Source organism: Falco naumanni, chromosome 4 (assembly GCF_017639655.2).
Source record: "Falco naumanni isolate bFalNau1 chromosome 4, bFalNau1.pat, whole genome shotgun sequence".
NCBI lineage: Eukaryota > Metazoa > Chordata > Aves > Falconiformes > Falconidae > Falco > Falco naumanni.
Genome location: NC_054057.1, coordinates 96,008,902 through 96,032,619, shown reverse-complemented (window position 1 = coordinate 96,032,619; position 23,718 = coordinate 96,008,902). Strand labels below are relative to the sequence as shown.

The 23,718-nt window shown below is 41.2% G+C and overlaps 1 protein-coding gene across 4 annotated transcripts in view; it reads left to right on the top strand.

The window, feature by feature from the left end:
* SLC25A26 (solute carrier family 25 member 26) overlaps window positions 1-23,718 on the top strand; it is an 89,028-nt gene that overhangs the window by 51,593 nt on the left and 13,717 nt on the right. For all 4 annotated transcript variants that reach the window (XM_040593582.1, XM_040593580.1, XM_040593579.1 and 1 more), the window contains 2 exons: window positions 10,625-10,669; window positions 22,146-22,215. In XM_040593582.1, coding sequence (XP_040449516.1) covers window positions 10,625-10,669; window positions 22,146-22,215 — 115 coding nt within the window. The remainder of the gene's footprint in view (window positions 1-10,624; window positions 10,670-22,145; window positions 22,216-23,718) is intronic.

The window sequence follows — 23,718 nt, the reverse complement described above, 5'->3', positions numbered from 1 at the left end:
TCCAAGCTGGGTAACAGTGTGAGAAACTGTTTTGGTGTAGCTTTATGGTTTACCATTGTGGTTATGATAGATCCTCAAGGCAGACAGAAATGAGGTGGCTGTGTGAAGAAATGCAAATGAAATCAAAGGCTTATGGTGAAAGCGACTTCTCCATACATGAATTAAAACAAGTAATTGAGAGTCATGGCTTTTATTTTCACAGCTCTTATGATGGTGGTGCCGTTGTGCAAGCAGAGCTAGGCTCCTTTGAGGAAGCCTACAAGAGGTTCTTGAAGGCAAACCCTCCCTGCTTTCTGCATGCTGGATTTGCGTATGCAGCCAGCGGCAACTAAAGTTTTTTTCCAGCTTGCTGACATGCAGGAAGTTGGGGGTTGCAGGCAGCGAGACAGCTTTCCCAGGGGCTCGATTGCTGTGGACGAGTCTGCAAGTCCACACCTGGGAGGGCAGGGGGTCCCAGGTGGCCCAGCAGTGTCCGACCCGACATCGTACAGCTGCTGCCTTTGGGTGGGGGTGGAAGAAATGCTCCATTAGGAGCAGAGCAGGCTCCAGCTGCATAGGCAGGGAGGTCTGCCGGGTCCAGGGGGCTTCCTGTTTAAATAGTTACAGAGTCTGCAGAATTGGTTAAACCGTCAAAAAAAAAAAAAAAAAAAAAGACATTATGAAGGGTAAAAAAAAAATAATAAAGAACCATCCTTCCAGTATCTGTACATGCATTGTCTAACTTTGTTTGGGTTTGATCAAATGCTTGTTGTGATTTTTCAATTCACTTTAATGAGTTTTAGATAAGGTCTTTTGTAGTGTAGAATCAGATTAAAGTTTGTGGAACTGTAGCTGCAGTTCAGGAAAGCTTATGTTTAATACATAAAAGCCAGGAGAGATCATTGTCATAAGTTAGTAGGTCCCCCATTGTCATTTTACTCAGTGACTTCCACAAGAGCATGTCTTGTGGTTGGGCTAAAGCAATACAATTGTTTATTAAAAAATAAAAAAGGTAGATGAGGGATAGAATATAGCCCAGTCTTATTTCAGGCACAGGGAACAGTCAGGCTATTCAGTACAGGACTTCAGGACATATTTAACTGCTTTTTTATAAAGAGCTTGGAAATTAGGCATGTGTGTTGGTTCTTTGCAGAAACAACTATTCAGCCAACACCGATGGAGATGACTCATGGGGAGCTCTTTCAAGGAGTCTGTGAAGATCAGTCCTTTAACTCCGCCTGTACTGACTTACCATTTAGGCTGCAGTATGATGGACTGCTCACCCCAGGCTACTGAAGCTTCCTCTGTGTTTCCCCTGAGCATTGTGTCGTTGGCACCCATTGGGACACTGCCTGGGAGATGGCAAACACTTTGCAGGACAAGGCTATGTCTTCTTTTACCTGTAGTGTGCAATGCAGATACAGCTCTTCCTAAATAATTGAAAATAGCAGTCACAGAAGGAAGCTTAGCAGTGGCCCATTTTGTGAGAGAACAACATTTTGAATGTGTATACACTGTGTATACCTTTACATGAGTAGTATTTTCTAGATTTGAAATTAATCTGCATTTTTTTTCTCTGCCACATGATGGAGATAATGGTGTAAGATATATAAATAGTGGTGCATGGGGTCATGCACTTCAAAGAAAGAAGTTTCAACTTGGTGGTTTATAAGAGTTGTTCCGTTAATGTTGATTTTGCACTAGCCTTGATGAAGTAATTTTCTCATGGTATCTGTGTGGTTGTTTTGTTTAAAGCAACACTTGATTACTTGTCATGTTCTGTTTTTTGGTGTGGGGTTGGGTTTTTTTTCCCTAAAAAAGGCAAATATGTAGGAATACCCTTACCAAATAATCAGGGCTATCAATGCAGCAAAACTCCAAAGTTCAGATTTAATAAAACATTCAAAAGAATTTGCTTAGCTTATATTAACTTTATTTGGACTTTAAGTTGTAATTAAATGTACAGAGTTTTGGCTCAGATACAGCTACTAGTAGGGCTGTTGTATAGGCTTCTGTAAAAGCAGAGAATTGGCAGGAGTTCCTGCATATGAAGTTAAAAAGAGCACATCCTAGATCCTGCTCTCGCCCTGAGTCTGAGTCTGTGCATCCTTGGAAGGATGTAGTAGGATCCAAATTAGTTGATCCTTGTGTTATATGCTAGAACCCTTGCATCTGCTCTCCTCTTTTCTCCATCTCCAGTGTGGGTCCTGATCGAGAAGCTATCAAAGCTACATGTACAAAATTCCCAGCAATTTCAATGATCTTTGCGTCAGGCCCATATGCAAAGGATTTTCCTGTGGAAATTTTTTTAGTGACATTCAGAAATCTCTTGGTGAGAGATGTATTTAATTTTTATGGCAAGAGCTGCTGTGTTATATTTGTAATCAAATGTAGTTTGTAATGAAACTGCTATAGGTTCAGATACATCCAGGGAGGGAGAAACACATGATTCTTCCCAGTCTGTTAATTTTTTTTTTTTGCTGTTCACTCTAAGGACAAGAGTTCTATGGTGATGTCAGTGCAGTTACAGCTGCACTGTTGCCAAGTTTCTTTGATTGAATATTTGCTGGATGAAGAAATACTCTTGCTCCTCTCCATAGATCCTATTGCTTTGTGAATCAAACACTGCTTGTTTAATTCCTTGTGCTTGGGTCCTTGTATCTCCTGCAAAATTCCCATTTGAGGAAATGTTTAACTTTGTGCTACTGTGAATCTGTCAGTCCAGTGTTTGACTATACATTTTTTTTTCTTTGAGTAGAGTTTAAAAATTTGTATTTAGAGGCTTTCCCTTAATAGGTGCCTTTTATAAGGCATTTTTGTAATTATACTTAGATGTAAAATGCTACATGTATGTAAAACATACATTAAAATGCCTTCGAAGTTAGCAAACTGACATGCTGCCCAGACAGCAGCACATAACCACGCGTGTGTTTGTGCACCCACATATTGGTGTAATAGCTTCTCCAAATGTTAGGGCTTTTCTTCAGAAGACTTTTTCCAGAAATGCTGCACTCCACGCTCTAGGGTTCTGCTCCTATGTTTTTTTCATGAGAACAAAGATTAGTCCTTCATGGTCCTAAACTCAATGCATGTGCATGACTTAAAGGCATTACCTACCAATAAATAGGAGATTAGCTGCGGCTTGTGTATTTCCTGATCAGTTCAGGTTTTTTCAGATGGCTCGTTGTTATCCCGTTTCCTTTAATGATGGGACACTTTAATGAGTTTGCCATCTGACATACATCTGCTTCCTGTTAAACAATACCTTCATTCTTCTAGAGCTGCTAAACTCATCTTTTATCCTACAAGATTTTTATCTGCGCCTTGAAAACAGCATGTACAAATCAGTGTCAGCATATTCATTTTCTTGTTGAGGATTTTTTGATATGTTGTTTTTGAGAATGAATAGCAAAACAGGCACCTCCTTTAGTGCTTGTTTGTTGGAAAATTGGAGGACATGGATATTATTTGTTTAATGAGGGGTCAGTCAGTCCATCTTATGTTTGAAGTCCAGTAAGATCAACTTATGTGGCTAACGTTATACAATTTCTAACAGTGATTCTGTCCTCCCATCAAAGTAAGGTTCTGGTGCAAAAGGTGGGGGATTTGAAGACTATTAAATTGTTGCTTTGAGGACGGAGCCTTCAATAGCTTGATGATGGTGTTTGTAATGCGTGTGCAAAGTTGGGGCTCTGTGATCATCAGGCTTTCTTAAATCAGTCCATCCTGCATTCAGTTTGTGTGTCTGCCTCAGTGCTGCTCTTTTTCCCGTGTTTTGGGAACACACAGTCATGCCAGATGTCTGATCGTGCCTCTCCTCTTTGCTGGTCAACATTGCACCTCCAGAAAAACTTTTTTTTTTTACTGGATAGAATTTTCCTTGTGTTTATCTGTCTCTACATAATGTCCTTATATGTTGCTTTTGTAACAAGCGTGCGGTGCTGTTTAAAAGAAAACCCTTTTGCAAGTCAGGTCTGCCACACAGGTCTGAATGACGTCTGTGAGAATGGCTTGAAACCAAATTAAGCAGCCTTGTGGGGTACATGATGTTTTGTCTCAGAAAGGAATTTACTTCCAAACATTCACATATGCAGAGTGACAAGTGGAAATACTTGAGGTTTAGAGCTGTGGAAACAGAGTAGACAAGGTGCAAATATTTATTTGAAGGGTTAGTGGATGCTTGAATCAGAATAATGAGCATAATTCAGTAATTTTGTATTTCTTCCCATTTATAGCTTGCATTGTCTTCCAGTGCGCACAGTTAATGTTATTTGCTTGTAAAATGAGGGAATTGCTGATTACCTTAGTTGGCTGCTGGTGCATGATCTGAAACCTCTGTTTTAACAATACTCTTGGTACTGTTGAAACCGGTGTTTCTACCACCCTAAATGCTGTTCCTTTGCCTTTGGCAGTGCTGCAGAGCCACACGTTCAACACCAAAGAGCTGTGAAAAGTTTTTTGTCACAAATGCAACTTGATAGACTTGCCTGTGATGGCCCAGCTTCCCATGGGGTTCCACCTCTCTTTGGCTATGTGCCGTCTTATAGGAAGGTGCTGTATGTGAGCTTGGTCTTTCACTGTGTCCCTTAAGGAATGCAGCCAAGAGAAGGTCTTCTCTGGTCATTGCTATACCAGTGTTGTCATACTAGCTTGAAGAGTTTTGTTTCTAATTGCACCAGTGTTTATTAACAAAGCCCTCCATAATTTATTTAACATGTAAACTTGTCCATTCATTTACCACACTTGCATCGTGCATCTCTCGGAGCTGCAGGAACGTGGCTGATGGCTTTGACGGTCTTTCATTCATGTTAAGATGACAAATTACCTTTGTTAAATTGCTTGTGAAGTCTGCAATTTATCAAGGAGGATCTGGCAGGTGGCGTTAATTGAAGCTTTGCAAGAAAATAAGTCTACTTTGTCAGCTTTGGTGTATACTATCGATGATGGCTGTGCTGAGCTCCTCTACACCTTCACCTTCAGGCTGCACAGTAGAAAGCTACAGGTCTTCATAATGGTGTCTTTTGTTATCCCCTCTGACATGAGTGGGGAGAGGCTTACCTCATTTCATGCTGTCTTTTCAAATCCCAACATGGGGAAAGTATATTTATAGCTGCAACATCAGTTTATCATCACCTGATGTATTGGACAAGAGTGTGAAGAATTTTAGAAGGGCAAGACACCGAACCAGATTTACTGTGATTATTAATGGAAATGTTTTGGTGTTAACTCCAGTGGGCAGACAAAGTTGTTTTAGTCTACTGTATCTTGAACCTATTTGAAAAGAACCATCTTTTATAAAAAAACTGATTAAAAAAAAATAAAAGGAATGTAAAAGCCACTTAGGTAAAGTGAAGATTGTTCTCCTGAAATTTGTAGTTTATGTATCCTTGGAAAACAGTATATTTCTTGATACTCAGAAGTGGATTATTAGACTTTTCTTTCTAATTACAATGGAGGAGCCACAGTTTGGCACCTGCAGCTCACTGTGGTGGAGTTACTCAACGGTGATAGCATCTTTATGAGCCTTGTCAAAGTGCGTGTAAGTGACAGGTTAGGTGCAAGTTTGAGAACTACCCCGTGACAACTGCGGTACATTCTCCCTGAAGTGAACAGATGTTCTTACTGTTGGCCTCTGTGATATTCATACTCTCAAAACCCTCTTCCTAACCGTTAGCCTTTTTCTTATTGCTGTTAATGTAGGGAAAAGTGGAGGTATGGGTGAGAGCGGTTTATGGGATGGAGGTACAGTTTCAGGGGCATTGAGAAAGCTCTTACAAGGTGAGCCTGTTCCTCTGGCTGTTTGTGCCAATCTTTTTTTCAGTATTTACTCTAACATTTCTAAAAACAGATAGCTGTTCTAGAGAGCAAAGCCCGCTGAACTGGAGGCAGGGAAAACCTGAATAAACAAACATGTGCCACAGATTACCAAGAACATCTGTAGGTTTTATATTGTTTTAAGAACACATACCACATAGTTTTTAATTTCTTATGCTTTTCTAGTTTTTCCTTTTCTTTCTGTCTCTCTGTTTTCTTCTTCTTTTAAAATATATTGCTAATAAAATTTGGAGGTGGAAAGCACAGCTGGACTCTGCATGACATGCCACTGTTTAATTTCTAGCTTGAAGGATGAGAAGAAGAGTAGTTTTATTGTATCCTAGAAGAGAATAAAGCCACATGCAAATTCCAGCCATGGACATCTGTTTCCTCTTTGTGTGAAAGAATTCTCATATTTGGAAGGGAATCCCAGTTCTGAAGGGGCTGATGAGGTTGGTTTTGTTTTTTGTTGGGTTTTTTGTTTTTCAGTTGGTTTTTATTTTCCTTTTGGTCCTTCCCCCACTTCTTTGCCATTCCTTCAGCATGCTCTCCTTGCACCCTGGCTGCTGTGTTCCCTTCGGGACAATGTCAGCTTGCAATTTAGCATCACATATTGAATGGGTGAATTTTGAGTTATTTGAGAATATTTGAATATTATTAAGCTCCTCCTTAAACTTCTTTTATATAATTAAACAGTATTTGGTGGGATGACATTTGCTCTGTTACCAATCTTCAGTAGTTGCAGGTTGGTTTGTTGTTAGGGTTTTTTTAGAAGTGAGATGTGTATCTGTTGCTCTGGCTGTGAAGTGCCAAAATAATATTTTAAAATCCTCCTCTAGCAGGAGAATTAAGTAGATCTGTAGAAATAAGAATCTGCAACATTCAGTACATTAGGTTAGGCATCAGGTGCTAAGGAATACAGGGACCACAGTAAATGATAATTTCACTAACCTATAAAACATTTGAGAGTAATGATTTACAGCTGTCTGAGGGCTTTAAATTTTTTTTATTTTTTTTTTTATTTTTTTTTTGTGTGAGAGTTGCCTCTGTCGAACGAACAGCACAGTTATATAACATTAGACCAGACATGAGAACTGGTACTCTCTGTCTATTTTATATTAACATTGAATGAGAGGTTGGTGGAGCTTGCCAGGGTTTCATATTTGCTGGCAGAAAGTTACCCACATGTGTGGACCACATTTTTATTGTTGCCTTAGCCTATTTCAGGCATAAATATTGCTGCCTGGCAGGGTGTGATTCTCTTCATTGCTGAAGAGCTTTTCTTCTAAAAAGCAAAATATGAAATGAAATTCTGTAAATGTTCAAATTAAGAAGTGTCCCCAGACTGCAAGATTTTTGTCACGTCTGTTGTGGTAGAGGAGTAAAGGGCAATAAGCCATCTAAAGGCTTTTTCATTGTTGGATGAGTTATCCTCGCAAACCTATTTATTTTTGCATATATTAATCCCATTTTTGGGTGTGGGCTGTTTAGTCTGGCCTCTTAGGGAAACTAGGCTTACGCAAACAGGGTGTATGCGTACGTGAACACACAGCAGCCTGTGCAGCCCTTGGATGCACTGGCCACAGCAATGTGGCAGAAAGGCAGAGGCTGCAGTGAAATAGAAGTTCCTATAAGTTTCTTGAAAATATATCTGTGAAGGGAGAATAAAGGCAATTAAGGGGTTTTAGGGAAGGTTTGCAATAGGAACTGAACTGTCAACAGGGGCTGTGGAATAGATGTCAAGAGGGAATGTGGTGGAGGTCCCTGTCGTGGGAGGATCACCAAGTGTGTCTTGGAAATTGTTTGGCTTCAGAGAACCTGATGACAAAAACCAAATCTGCAGGAAGCCAGACTCCCTTTCATTCCAGTACCCATGAAATTGCTTGTGTGGGTTTTGTTTTTAAGTCGGGATGTTGTCAAATAGGCTTCAATGGATGACTGTCAGAAATTGAGGACACCTCATTAAGACCTTAGTGCAGACAAAGGTGCTGCTTTGCTTGGTTTTGTTGGTGGTGTTTCCTAGTTTGTTTGGTTTTTGCAAGTTTTCAAACTCTCTTGAAGTCAAACTTACGAATGTTTAGGCCCTTATCCTGCAGGGATTTGAGAGAGGAGGGAGCCCAGCAGCTGTGCAGATCCCACTGATACACATCCGAAGTCTTCCCAGGCATTTTGGAAGCCTGTGCATAAAACTTGTTCAAGGCAAAAAGAAAGTTCAGACCTCAGTCAGTATATTACAGAGAAATTGGTTTCAGTGTCATCAGTCATAATTAGTACATGTATGAGTTCTTTTACGTTGGTTCATACATTGTTTTGACAGAAAGTAACATTCACGTGTACGCCCAGCTAAATTGCATGGCTATATCCTGAATGGCATCATCAGGGCAATTCTGACACACTTGCTGTCATGTGATAATGCTTTCATAACATGAATAAGAAATGTTATTTTCACCAATTGTCATCTTACAAAAACGCCTTTTCCCTCTGCCCTTGCAGCATCTCGTGGGGTGCATGGGGAAAACCGAAACCTGTAAACCCCATCCAGTTCTGGTCCCCACCGAGTGGGACATGGAAAGCAAACACCACTAACATCGAAAATGAAACAGCAGTCATGAACAAATTTCCCCTGTGATTGAAGTGCTTCTAGCTAGGAGATAAAAAGGGGTTTATGTCAAAAACTTCCCTTGTTGTCTTATTAACAGCTGCATAATTTTACCGCTCATTCACAAGCATAAAAAAGCAAAACTTGGAGACTGTATTTGAAAGCTTGTTTTGTTTGGTGTACAGCTGGATACAGAGCGCTTCCTTTTCTCTTTTTTTAACAAATTTGAAACAAATGTAGTGGGCATTGTTCCTTTTTTTTTTTCTATTTCTTGGCCTAGATAATAGAGGTTTATGTTGCTTTTCATTTTGCATTGCAAAGAAATCATGCCATTTAACGCCAATTCAACAATGATGCAGCAGCATGTAGATATATATATATCTTCTCATAAATATATTACCACACATTACTGTCAGATAGCTGGACTTTTTCGCCCAGTATTAAAGATTAAATTTAATTGCTACAGTAGAGTTTCAAGGCCCTGATAAATAAGAGCCATGTCTGACCTTTATTGTGGGGCTCTGAGATGCCACCAGGGATATCGCTCATTGTTCAAGATGACGAACTTCCTCTGAGATTTCAGTTTGTCATCTCAGTGTACAGCAGTGACATTGATTTCTTCTCACTGCCATTTCCTGCCTGAATAGATAACAAATTTTATGTGGCAGGTGTCTGTCAAGCTTAGTTTTGCCTGGCAGATTAACTAAATAGAGTCATTTATTAATCATTAGTTGCAAGACAGTGAAGCAGACAATATTCTTTAACTCTTGTGATGTTGAATGGATGTACCATTTCAGATTCCTTTGTGTAGCTTTAATTTGGGTTTAATAAGCCACTCATCTCTCTAGCGAATGTTTTTAACCTGACATTACTCGGATTACAAAGAGCAAAGATTTATGTGTTAGTTAAGTGTGACCCATTTTGAGTGTCTACTACTTTCATGGCAAAAGGTGTGTAAGTACTTTCTGAGACTAATAAAATGATGCAAAACCTGCAAAATCAGCCTAAATAAGGGGGAAAACTAACCCAACATGCATTGTGCTTGGAAAGGAAGATAAGAATAGAAGAAAAAGGCTATCTGGAAGAAGATTTGAAACTGGGGCTGACCAGCTGTAGGGGAGATACCCGCAGGAAGGGACAGAGCGGACCTGCAGATGCAGCTGGAGGGCAATTCTAGCACAGGCTAGTATTTTCATAGGGATCCCTTTCTCTGAGATGTCTTGGGATGGATACTTGGGCTGGAGATAGCAAAGGCAGGGTCAACACCAGAGGTGGATATTGGACAGGGCTTTTCAGAGCGATGAAGGAGGAGGAAGAGCCAGAAGAACTTAGCAGAGAGACTGGAGGAGGAAGAAACTATAGGGGAAGATACAACCTTGGAAAGTGTTCTTGGAAAGGAGCCCTGTTCATGGTGGTACAAACAGGCTTACTACATGTATTAGCCTTACATAGCCTACAGAGCTGACAGAGACGTATGTTTGCTTTTTTACCCTTGCGTTAAGAGGGTTGGTCACGAGGTATTTATCAGGGCAAAATCTGTAAAGAAGCTAGAAATGCGTTGGCAGTGCTGGGGACACATGACAGCAGAAATGAGCCTAGGTAAACATAACAGGCTGTTGCTGGACAGAAGAACCTCTTGTTATAGGTTGTGAAAAGAGAACCACCAAGCTTATCCCTTGAGTTTTAATTGGGTTGTGGTAGCTTGTCACAACCTGCTTTTAATTCTCAAGGGAGTGTGTTAATGTGAGATCACTGGGAGATGTTGAGGAAAGTTTCTGCAGCTGATGCCCCACTGCAAAGCTCTGGTCGGAGCACAACTGTTTTCAGCTCAGTATTTGTGAGTGTGTATTGCTGGAGATGTTTTTTTGCCAAGCTGTGTTCCTGGTGTTGAACATGTTTCTTGAACCATCCTTACGGCTTTCTTGGCTGAGCATCAAACCAAGAATGTCCCTGCACTAGATCATACTGCTTATTGCTCTTTGAGGCCACCCTGGTAACAATACATTAACCTCTCAGTGGGGAATGTGATAAACAAAGTAAAACTGTTTTAGTGAAACCAGTCATTTAATGGCAGCGTACATAGTGTCCGTAAAGATTTGTAAATGTAATAAGCTGCAGTTCACTGAGTGAACAATAACTGTTCCTAATTTAGCCAGCTGAGGAACACGCCAACCTAATTTACTTTTGTAACATTATGTTGTTGTGTATTTTTTCTTCTTCCCACCTCTCTAGATTCCTTTCTCTCTGGTGCAGTTTCCCCTCTGGGAGTCCTTAAAGGTAAGTCCTCTTTAATGATAGAAATATAAATTATATATTTTGCAAAAGCTTTCCATGGTAACTTATCTAACTTGGTTATCACAATTATGGGCATGTCCAAGAATCAATAAGTATTTTCCAAGCTACCCGTGCATGTGAAAATCATCTGCCTGAATATCTGAAAAATAACAGGGAATATCTAACCACTGATGTGTGGTCTAAATTCTACTCCCCAGCGTGCCAAAAATCTTATCTTCTGCTCTAGCTTTTTTTTTTTTTTACTGATTAAAGAAAAGTGGGAACCATCTTGTGTTGTGTGATAGGGTTTTTTTTATTTTAATTTTTTGTGTTTGACTCTTCAAGGTAACAGGAAATTGTGAATGATACAGACAAAACTGATTGAATCTAGTTTTGTAGACAGGGAGAGACAGTGTGTCACTGACAAGCCATTTTGATTTGCTCTATATAGTTTATTTAAAGGTCCTTTAAAGAAGGTGTCAATGGATGATGTTTTAATACTGTAGCCTTTCAGAATAATGTACTGTTCTCCCACCAGCTGATTGCTTTGTTTATCATGGACAGAGTCAGGGTCTAGATTTTTGAGCCCAGGGTTGGATTTGAAGACATGTAATTTCTCTGTCCCTCTGTTTTTCCTTTAAGTCACAGCAAAAGATGAAGGAAAGGATTTTCAGGTGCTTTGAGATCCTGGGTTGAAAGTACAGAAAAATTGTTGCAGATCATTAAAAGCATTCTAGAAAAATATAATATTTATAAGAGAGGAGCTGGAGAGAGAGTGACTTGCTTCTGGTTGAAGGTGCAGGACTTCTGAGCAACTTGGGACTGAGACCCAAACGGCAGAAGTACTGGAAGGTTGGAACCAGTGATGATCTTCCTTGCTTCTTGCTGCTTCTGGTTAGGGAGGAGGACTTACATTTTTCTTGGTCCTTGTACGCTGGGTTGGGACAAAAGCTTGTCCTCTGGCTGTGTGTCAGTAGCTTGGGTTGTTCTGAGGGGAGGAGCCTTCAGTGTAAATGTTTGTACCTAGAGGCTTCAGGGAGTCAAATAAAAGGGACTCCACAGACAGGAGGAGCATGAAATACAGCAAGAGCTTTCACAGAACTGAGCTGTGCTTCGTAGAAGATTCTGTAGGTACTTCGTGCACTCAGCCTGATGCGGTGTCTGGGTATCGTCCCATTGCACAGGGTAGCTTTGGCTGCCTTATTAGGAATCTCTTTCCCTGTCAGTGTCTAGGAATGGCTTTCTGTAAACTCTTCGGCAGCGATAGTGGCCTGAGCTGTTAATTCTTAGTGCAGCAGCTGTGTTTGGGAGAAAGAGGTGACAGTGCTTAAGGAGAAAAAGTGCAGTGTTCTTTTCAAAACCATATAAACCAGCAACATCGTGTGGCTGTTTTCAGAATGTAAAGTTGTTTTAACTAATGTCCACGTCGCTGTGACAATAAAATGTATTGTTTAGATTGCAGGCTTTAAAGAATACAGTTTGAGTTTAGCTAGCTACAGGAGTGAATCACTTAGGATGAGACATCATGTTTTATCTAAAGAGGTCAGCACAGATCTGAAGAGAAACAAAACCAGGTCAGTTTGCTCTACGAACCTGTTGCAGTATGTTCTTCTGACTGTGGAACCAAGAGTAGAAAAATGCAAAAGTCAGTCGTGCATGCTCCAGTCACTTTGGTTCAGCACATGGAGAGAGTTCAAGGTTTGTCACATCAGTGAAAGTAGAATACATTTTGTTTATCTGAATGAAGCTCTTAAAAAATTGCCCTGAAAGTACAATAAAGGACAAAAGATTATGGTCCCATCAGCAGGTTGGATGTGACCAGTAGCATCAACAGGACTATGATTCAGGCTGGGGCATTTCACGCATGCATGAAGGGAGCATGAAGAGACAGTAATTAAGAAGAGGTAGGAGTGCAAAGGACAAGAGAAAACCAGCACAAAGCCTGAACATAGAAGAGTTAGAGATAATGGCTGAAGGTCTGTTCTGCACTGTATTAATGGGATTACTTGAGAAAGTAAATGCAGGAGCAGTTGTGTATGATGTGTGTGGATCATCTTACGCTGAATAGAACAAGTGCTGTGGCTGTGCCATTTGTAAAGCCATTAGTACAAAGTTACATAATCTGATGAATAATAGAGTCAGTCTTGTAAATGCCCAAACAAGCTAAATACCATAAAAATGAGGAAAAATATCTTCCCACTATAAAGGACAGTTAGTGAGGCACATTGAAGAAGTTTCCTTTTCCTTCACTTATGTACTGGCTGCAGACAGCAGCAGGGTGTTAAACTTCAAGAAGCCTAATAAAGGCTTGTCATAGGTAGCAAATCAGGTGTTTCTGTATGCCATTTTCTCTCTCTGCTTTGCTCCAAGCTGTTCTGGTTATTCTTTATGCTTCCAGAAAGCTTTAGCCACATAGTTTATGTGCACAGTTTTCTTCTGTCTGTGAATGTAGACCACCTGTCCTATGTGAGAGTAAACTTGCATGTCATGCATTAAATTAAGTTAGAAGAAGAAGAAAGTGCATTGTGTAGATTACTGAACTAGAAGGTCACGTACACTAAGGGTTGCTGGCGAAGGGACTATTGCAGTAATTAGCAAGAAACAGATACTGCTTCAAAGACAAGCTTTACTTCCAGGTGAACACACAATTTAGAAACAGTTAATAAGACTCCTTTCTTAGCTCACTATGACTTGAGAAACAACAGTAAAGAAACAATGACGATTTTAATAAAACAAAATCCAGCTCCTTTTTTTGGACATAGGTAGCATCCACTCCTATAATGCATGCTTAGTGTCTTTCCTTTTCCCAATTCTTCATTTTTCAGTATTCTCTTTTAGACACAGGTTATTGATAGAAACCAAAGGGGAGAAGGCAACTGTGCTATGGCGTGTCAGGTTTTAGGACAGACAGACGTTGTAATTCTGTACTAGGATGAGTTAGTGTAGCATTTCTCTGTCTTTTTAGCCCAAGCCTTATGGCTAAATCCAATTTTGAATTCTTCTCAGAGTTCAGGAAAAGAAGGGGCATTTCAAATCTCATTCATTCTCTGCTACACCATCCCTCAGAAGAGCACCATGGCTGATTACCACTGTGGCAGTTTGATCAGATTTAGGTTCTTTTAGGTGGGTCTAATGCTTCTGTTCCCATCTCAAAGCCAGGTGGCCATGAAGAAAGGCAGCAGAACATAGATGTGCGCTTCCCAAATGCCAGCCAAGCACGCTGCTTTATTTATTTTAGTTCAAGTTTATTTATATTAGTTCAAGTTCTGGAATAACTTTGTAAGATACCGTCCCCTTGTATGCTGCCCTGGAATTTCCAAGGTGCCTCTGTAACTTACTTTGGAAGTACTATATGTATGTTCTTCATTGTAGGAATTGCATATTACAGGACTGTGTATTTGGTGTGATGCTGTTGTGTGTTGCAGGGAGTCTAGCACAGCGGCTCTCCTGCTCTCACCCTGCTGCCAGGGGTGTGTAGTCTCCACCCAGATGACTGTAGCACTGTGGAGGGCATCTCTTTTGTATTATTTTCTGTTCTGTTCAGTCATTTTATTCAGCACTTCCAATCGTCATATCTCAGTACCTACCAACAGTATGTAAGTGATTTATCATTTGTTTCATGTTGTGTTTTAATCTGTAATTTTTCTTTTTTATACCTAACTGAGAAAAAAAAAAAGACAACTTTAATTTCTGCTGTGGACATCAGGTTATTTCCCAACAAAACAGAGTTTAAAAAAGCTTCACAAAATTAAGAGTCTCTGGTGAGGTTTGAATCCAGAAACATCTTGTCAGAAATGCCTGCTTTTTATGGCTGATTGGAAATAGTCAGCTCCCTTGGAGAACAGTGCTGTAAGATAAACCCTTCTCAGGTGAAACAAGACTCAGTCCTCTTGGGTTTTATATTTCTGCATGTTGGCTGCGCTTCAGAGCCTCTCAGAGTTACTCAAATGCAGCTGTACATGGAGAATGCTCTCTTTATAGACCAAATGTATTGTATGTCTGGAGAAAAGGCTCTGGTAGCCAGTGAGGAGGGATGGGACAGGAGGACATAGGTCTCAAATGAGTAGACTTGAAAAACAAGGGGATTTTTGTTTAGTGGGGATTTTTTAAGGAAAACAAACCTACTAGCCTGATAACTTTTGTCTTTTTCATTAGACACATCCGATTCTGAGATGAGACACGTGGACATTGCTAAGACTATTTAACAACACCAGGGTCAGGCTGACTACCCTGCAGGCTGTGTGTGCCAGCGGGTCCTGCTCTTGTACATGCAGCCTCTCTGGGAGGGCTGGCACAGGCCGTGCTGCTCTGCTGGCTCGAGACCTGCAAGGAAAGATAAAAATTTTGGACTGACCACGCTCAAGGTGATGTACTGGCACCCAGCGAGGCCAGGATTTCCCTTTGTCTCGGTGCTGGGCAAAATCTAAAGCTCTTAGACTTTCTGAAGTTACAGAGAGCTCACATGTTTTTTTGTCACTGGTTTTAGCCATGATAATTTTCTCAAATCTGTAAGTCTCCCAAATTAGCAAGTGTTTTACAAAGTGAGATACTTGGTTGGACTTTCAGAGGAGATAGCTAGAGACAGAGCACTGAGATACATGGACAGGTTTCTCTTGTGGGACCTTGTGGTGACTATGGTGGCATGTGCTAGTGCTGTCAGATACTGAACAAGAGGAATGCTTTGGTGGCTTCAGGAGAAGAGAACAGTTTGAAAAGTACACAGGCATATTTCCACCCTGAAATGATGCACGTGGGGCATCACAGCAAAGGGAATGGTCCAGCCATTCCCCTGTGAGGCTCATCAGTATCAGAAAGTTGGCTGGGTCAGACCAGGAGTTCCCCATGTTGGTCCTAGACTGGTTTCTGCCCACATGATGGAGAGCAGGTTTGGGATTGGGTTTATGCTTCCTTAGGTCCCTAGTTTTCTGTCCAGGTTCAGCTGTCACCCCAGGCACAAGCCACTTCTGTTGAGAGGAACAGAGCCTGGGAAATCTGCTGGTGGACTGAACTGTAGATCTACATGAAGGCATTGGCACGTGTACTCATTTGCTTGGTTCTCTTGGTTTTCCCTCCAGAATGGTCAACTTCTGGGGGCTGATGTAGGCAGTATAGGGTGTGAAAAGTCTGGTTCAAGGGGGGGCTCAGCCTTGCTTGTAGCTGTCGGTGCAGATATACCTTTGAGACATACCTTGAAGCATGTTGTGCAAAGATTGTTTGGTGGGTTTCCATGGAGAGTGAGGACTCTAATCTTGGTTGGAACTCATTGCACCTGATTTTAAAAGTTAATAAGAATAAAAAGTTTACAGAATGCTTCTGCCCAGGCAGCTGGGGTTCTCGGCAGTAATACGTGTTTATAACTCCACCATTGAAACAATAAACCACATGCTATTTCCCTCCTAAAATTTACAATCAAATCTGTTGCTGTTTAACAGGGTAAGTAGAAAATAGAGGAATGTAGCCAAACTGGGCCTAAAATGGCTCTTTCCCTGCTCTAGAGGTAGGTTACACCTTTCCTTTTTTCCTGGAGAAACAGTCTAGTATTTCTTTTCTGCTGTGCTCAGCTGCATGTAAGTCGAGAGTAAATGAAACCCAGGCCCAGCTTTAAACCCATTTCCTTGCAGGCAGTGTAGTAAGTGTTCTACCATACCTCACTCCCTCTTTGAGTAACGATTGGGCTGATTTAGGGATTAAGTCCTAATCGTTAAATAACGCTAACGTGTCTGCCATTTGCTTAGGTGCTGTATCAGGAAAACAGATTTCCACAGCGGCGTTTCAAGGCGTGATGTAACTTGTGGCCAGTGCGGCGTGTGCATGCCATTAGCATAACGGCTGCATTTTTCTCGCAAAAGAACAATGTACCCAACAGCTGTTCAGCAAACAGCCCTCACTTTATTAGTGTCACAATAAGTGTCATTCACACAGTCTTGAAGCACAGTCGAAGGAATGTTATATGCCATCTGCACCAAAGAGAAAGAAACAAATGCAATCCTTACAGCACTGCAGACACGCTTGAGAAAGTCAGATGGCCTTGGATCATCAATGCAGCATTTGAAACGGCAGAAGTAAAACAGACTCGCGCAGTCTGTAGATACAGAGCCAGACTGAGTCTCTTGGTTGAGCCTAGACTATAAGCGGTTCTCTAGAAGTTGCTGAGCTTGCCAGTGATGTCTGGGGATGTTTGCTAGATTATAGAAGTAATCAGGGTGAAGGGCTCACCATTTGATTCAGACGCTTGCTTCTTGCTGAAGAACCTTGAAAGACTCATGTAATTCTTCCATGTAATTTATTCACACAAGCCTGCATGAAGCACAGATTTCCTAGCAGGTAGTAGCAGTGCAGATGCTCAAGGAAAGCTGTCCTAACTTCAAAGTGATTTTTCAGAAGCGCGTTTTTCTCCCTGGACACATATATGACCCTTTGTGCCACAGAAACTGAGTGTAGCTGGCATATTATGTTCTGCCTTGCCATGGGAACACTGTTTGGAAGACATTTTCTTTAACCAGGCTTTTAGCACATTCATTTTGATTTGCATCCAATGGGTCACAGACATCCATGTAGTATTATATGGGGAGAAAAGGGAATGAAATGCTTTTAACATGAAAAATATGCTGATGCATGTACGCCAACTTCTCTTTCTTTCAATTTATCTAGAATTTGGGTGGGTTTAATTCCAGGGCCAAATTCAGTACTGGCATTAGTGAGCACAACTCCATTACTGCAAATGGAGTCTCAACATTTATGTCAACAGTGATCTTAGATCATTGAATTTTTCCCATGTTTGGGCTTGCATGTTTCCTGCAAGATAATATACACATGTACTTGCACATATGCTGCACATATGTTCATAAAAATTCACTGGGGAGGACATTTGGCTCTATGTTGTATGTTTGACTTTACGTATAGTAACTGCAATCGGCTTATGAATTTTTTGCTTGTCCTGTAGCTAATGTGCCATGCATCTGTAAGGGGCAGCCATGCAGAATGCCACATTGCAAGTAAAATACCTAGTAGCTAAGGCAAATGTGAAAATTGCTTTTCTTTCCTCAGTCTGCAGGACTGCACACGCACACAAATCCATGTGATTAATTCAGAGAGATTTTTCTTCCGTGTTATCATGAAGTTGAACACTGCCTTGAACAGAGGGGTACGTAGAAATAGTACAGATGCTTATCACTGGATTGAATTGAAATATTTACTCAGCTGCAAGCCTCAAGTTTAGTGTATGCTATGAAGTCTGCTTGCCTTTTAGTGCCTGAAGAATAGCAAGGCCAAGGCAGAGACGTCTCATTTTCTGCAGTGCTTCCTGCAGCGTTTGGGGTGTCGGTCTGGTCATCAGATTCGAGAGAGATGAGAGTGTTGCACTTTCCCAGGATCACTGTAGTTTAGGTGTCCTGCATACAGACCAAGACCCAACTGTGTTGGGAGTATGGACCTGACAGTCAATTTCTGCCCCAAACTTTTAGCACAAATGTACAGCAAAGATGACAGGCATGCACAGGTAAGGAGTTGTGTGAACTAGTTTATTGGCCATCTGGAGGCCAGGTGTCCACAACACAAGGAGTTCATGTTTGTGGGCACCATATACTTCCCCCCTGTATTTAAAGGCAGTAGTATTCTTTTTGTTTGTTTGTTTTTCAGATTGAAAAGCTTTTGGTATATCTTAAGAGTGACTCTTCCAATGCGCCATCTGCCCAGCAAACTGGAGTGTCCTTGTATTGTCAGTATCAAAAATGCTAAATAACATTTGTGGTGAGAAGTAGAGGACACTGGCCTATGGGACAGTATGAAATGGGATCATTAGGGAGAAAAGTAAGGCTCTGCCCAGATATAAAACTTGACCCTTCTCTGTGAACATTATCCCTGTGAATAATTTGAAATCTGCATTCAGGCATCCCACTGTGTCCCATCCCTTGAGGACACACCCGCTGTATTGCTTTACATGGTGTGGCAATGCACAGCGAGATTTACATATATATCACATAAAAGTGTTTACAAAAAAAATTAGCATGTGATTGAGCTGGGAAGCTGCAGAGGGCCCCAACTGTACAAGTTTCCATGCACTTCAGCCAGAAGATTTATTTCCAATTTGTTATTCATAAGGGAAGAGCGAGAGATTGGGATGGGGTCCTTTGAAGTGGAAAACAAAGTCTTCTATTCAGCCTTCAGCTTAATAGAATACACATGACACAGGCTTGGCATGGCGGCCTGCTTTCATGTAATGTGCTCCTTGTCATTTTGCTTTCCTAGGCTGTGAATACTAGTGGGAATGGGTATTGCCCTGGAAAAGTCTTGTTATCTCCTGCAGCCTTCTGCGGGAGGAGCACAGTGTAAGCAGGTAGGAGCCTTTTGGTTATGGTGGGGAAACCAGGCTGATCCAGTTGTTGCAGTTATGTTGTCTGTAGTTCACGGTTTATGTTTCATATTGCCAGAGCACGTGTAGGAAAAGCAGTGTAGTTGCAGGGCTCCTACAGACATTATGTGGGTGCTTCTGCCGTGTTTGGAGGCCCTGAGCAGGGAGCCAAGACCCATGGGCTCCGAGCCTGCCTCTGACACCCGTCTTCTGCCTGACCTCAGCTCTCGTTGTTACCCCCCAAGTGGAAGGCTCTTCTGAATTTGTGCAACACCTAGGATGGTGGAGCATGATCTAGACACTGCAAAAATCCAGCAGTTCTGTCCAGAGTCGGTGTTTTGGGGAGATATGTATATGAATCCTGTATTTCTTTCCAGGATCAAGGCCTTGGTTTTACAGTGATCTACAAGCCTCTAATAGCTTCTGTGCTCTGCCCTGTGTTAGTGGTATTAAGACCATGTTCGGTGCAGCACAAAGGCAAGTGATTCTGAAGAACTTACAAGCCCAATTTACCACAAAGCTCTGTCAATTAGTGGGTGTGGGTCCATGGGCTATGAGAGAAAACATGTGTGACCTTCAGCACATCAGCTTGGCCCACAGCGTGAGTGTGGTTAGAAAGCATTTGGACCAGAGTCCTGCTGGTCCTGTGACACTTGTTCCTCTTGGCTTCCTTGGGGATGATGTCCTCATGCCCTGCTTCTCTCTAGCTCTTCTGCATGTTCAGGTTTGGAGCTCTGGGTGATTCACAGAAATCAGAGATGGAAAGAAATGCATGAAGTCATCTCATCCTGCCCTTGCCAACCCAGGATTATTCTCCACAGTACAGTCTTGAGTGCCTTCTCCAGTCTATTTTTAAATGACTCAAAGGAGAGGGCTTTCCTCTCCTCCCTGGGGAGGCTGGCAGTGCTGTTCAGTAGACCTCACTGTTGGGGAATTTTCTTCCTGTTCTCCAGCCTCAATTCTCCTTTTCCCTAATTTAATTGAACTGTTCCTGGCTCCACCCTTCTAAACAATTTTCTGTATTGCATGACTGTTGCAAATACCTGTTGCCAATTTGCAGGCATAACAGATGAGAATTCATCACCGTTTGCCTTGCTTGGCAAAGGCTCTTTGTGCAGAACTGTACTGGGAAGCCAGGCTTTATCAGAAACTCAACTTCAGAGCTACATGCCAAGAAATAAGAATGACCTTTTCCTGCTTCTTTGGACATTAGCGTAACATAAACATAAACATATGCCACTAACATAAAAACCCATCATGACTGAGAATAGGCTGGGCTTGTGGCAAAACCATGAATATCTGTATTAATGTGCTGGTTTTTCTTAGTCCTCCAGCAGATCTTCCATAGTGCTTTTTTGCATGACAGAAGTAACTGTTCTGAGTTCTCTTAGTTGTAGATGTATAGACATATGGAGAATGTTTAATGAAAAATTACAGTAATCCTGTTTTTATTAAGTGGCTCCAGCACTTAAATTTCTAAACCCTGGCTTTCAATTTGAGGTTTCTTAAGTACCTGTAGTGCTTAAGAAAATGGGATTTGAAGGTGGGATTTATGCTTTGACAATACCTAGATGCTTTGGAAGGTAACGCCTTTTGTCTTAGGGGGCATGTGTCCTTCATCCAGCAGGACTGAGTTTCAAGAAAATTGGGTGTCCAAAGAGTGTAAGTTATTCCAGAAAAGCATCTTATGGATTTTGAAGAATTATCCCTATTTATTTTTTTATGAAATGAAAATAATCTTCTGCTGTGGGTGACAGCACAATAGAAGCACATGCTGAAAACACCAGGAAAAGAATGGCTAGCGTTAAAGAGACTGTAATCCTTTTAGTGCTTTCGTACAGCAGAGCTGCAGCTATTTAGCTATGGCAGGATACCAAACAACATTGTGGCTGGCCATTGTTGCTTGAACAGTTTGATTTTTAAAACACTCAACTGAAACATAACCACCAGCCAAGTTGGATGAAGCAAGTCACAAGGACAGTGTGTTAAATGGAGAGTCAGCAAATGAGGGAAACGATGTCTCATGCCCCAGTGGAAAGTGGCTGTATTGCAGACCAGGAGCCCAGGAACAGTATCTCAGCCTAGCACAGCTATCGGGTTGCTTTTAAAAAAAATTTATAGTATAGAAGTAATACAGCTCTAAAAAGAATGAGATAGTGCCACAGCTATAAAATGAAATTACTGATTTCTCTGCAGCAGGCGTCAGAAGGGCCATGGATCCCATTCCTTTTTGCTCAGCACTGATCCTCACATCATAAACCTCTCCTCCAGAGGACTTCCCATGTTAAGCATTTCAGGAGATGGGAAAGGATGGAGCGGAGAGGAGGAGAGAACAAAGTAACCGTAACTGGCATAATAAAAACCATCCCAGCACGCATTGGCCTTTCTTGCTGATACTGATTGGACTCATCAACTGTTTGACATGGTTCTTGATAGGTGGTTTTTGGAAGGCACTGTTCTTGTTGGTGTTTTTAAGTGCACATGTTTAAATGATGCTGTGAGTTAATGGACTGGAGCATGGTGTGTGGGAGCAGTGGAGAGGAGAAGGGTGTGTGGTCCCTAATGAAGCCAAGGGAAAAACAGACACACCTGCTTTGGGGTATAATGGGAGTGATAAGAGTAATTTCTTAACGATGGGGTTTTTTTGGGAGTGCAAGGGGAAGGAAGGGTTTGTTTAAGAAATGTAGGGGGGCAAACAGGACTTCTATCTCGTTGTGCTGGGGACTGTTCATTTTAAATGGGAGTGTTTGATACATCTGGGCTGAACGGATATTGGTTCTTGCATGCCGCCCCCCTGCTCAGTGTTTTGCTTTGCACTGTTTTATCTGCCAAAAATAAAATAAATTCACAAAATATTTGCAAAGTTGCATGGCCACAGGCTTAAATACATACATATGAAATCCCTGAAAGCAATTTGCTTCAAGCCCTCCTCAGTTCCAGACGTCTTTCTCACTCCATCTGCTTGTTCAAGTACACAAGTTCCTTGGGAAAAATCACTTATTACATCACTGAAAAATGCCACAAAAATAGCTTTTCACTTAAGTTCCCATCCTCAGAGTTAACTCACATGGGGATCAGATAGATTCAAACATTTAATAACTTTTTATTTTCCTTTCTCTTTAAACACAGGATCTCTGGTCATGGAAGCAGGGTCACGTGGTGGATTCTTGGCAGTCAGCAGTCTGTGGAGCTTTTGCAGGTGCAAAGGATTATATGTTATACTGGGAAAGACTAAAGAAGAAAGGGAAAAATGTGCAAATCTATTAAGTATAGCAGAACAACATTCCTTTGTAATTTAAGTTTGTTTAGAAGAAAACGGATCCAGTTGTTGTTTGGAAATAGGAAAGTCAGCAAAGGAAAGAGAAGGGAAAAAAAAAAGACTCGAACAGGGTGTCTGTTTGAAAGACAACCAATTTGTTTTTGACAAATTTCTGTTATTTAAAAACCAGGGGCCTGTCAGTCAGGCTTTACGATTATTTCAAAGTTGATTTGTAAAATCCTCGTCCAGGAGAAACTTTGCTTGGGTGGGGGTTTGTGCAGCTGTCTGCTCTGAGCACTTCCCCAGGGGCTGAAGCGATTGCAGTGAGAGGCCATGATTCACCATTCATGTGACAGCTCTGACAGCCATGTAGATTAACTAGAGTCAGGAGAGCAGAGGCTAGCACTGCACAGCCTGGAGGCAAAAGCCTTCCGTCCTTAGCAAAAAAAAAAAAAAAAAAAAGAAAAGGAGGACGAAACATCTGGGCAATCTCCAGACACTAGAACAGGAATAAAGAGTGGCAGAATACAATACTGCACTATTTATTACCAAACAAGCCAGAAGTTAATTGAATTTTTCAGTAGGCTTCTTGTTTGATTTTAGCCTACTGTAGGGGGGAGGGGGGGGGAAGAAAGAAAAAATCAATTAATGACTCATCAGTATAGCTGACAAGTTTGAGGGAGGAGAGACTCAACTGTCCTAATAGAAAAAACAGATTAGTAGTTAAGAGATGGATAGTCAGAGCTTTTCCCCAAGGAGGTAAATTACATTTTGAGATTCCAAACCAGTAACAGAATGTGTGGAAAAAATAAGTCCTGTTTAAAGAGAAATTATAGCATTTCTTGAAATAGAGATTATGAAAAGCAAAGCTTGTTCTTTGATGATTTACAAAATCAGAGCCATTACATCGTATGTAATTTTTTTAAAAAATAAGTTCTGTTAGGGGAATTAAAGTATAAATAGCAGCAGAATTCCAGCAGAGACTGAGGCTTCGTTTTGATGGGCACTGTAACTGTGTCTGAGAGAAGGGAGCATGACTGTAGCTGCACACAGTTTAGTAGATCGGGCATGTCAGCTGTGAGGGAATGGTTTAGGTAGAATTGATTCCATTTTGGGGCAGAGGGGGATATTTTAGATGATCTGTTGTGGTCTTGTCCAGCTGTATTTTCTATGTTTATGTGAAAGGGAATTTTATTTTGCTTAAAATTTGATCTGCTGTTGGATTTTACACTGACTTTATCAAATCAGTGCAAACAAAATCAGACCAGCTGAAGCACATCTTTCATTTTTGTTTTGAAACAAAACAAGCTATCAGACTAAAAATGCTTTAAAATTCAATCTGTACGTCTGCAGGTGTGATAGGGGATCATTAATTTAGCGCTGTTGATTTTTTTACAGTCAGATTGATACAAAAACTGTGTTCAGGCACGTTCAGAGAACTAG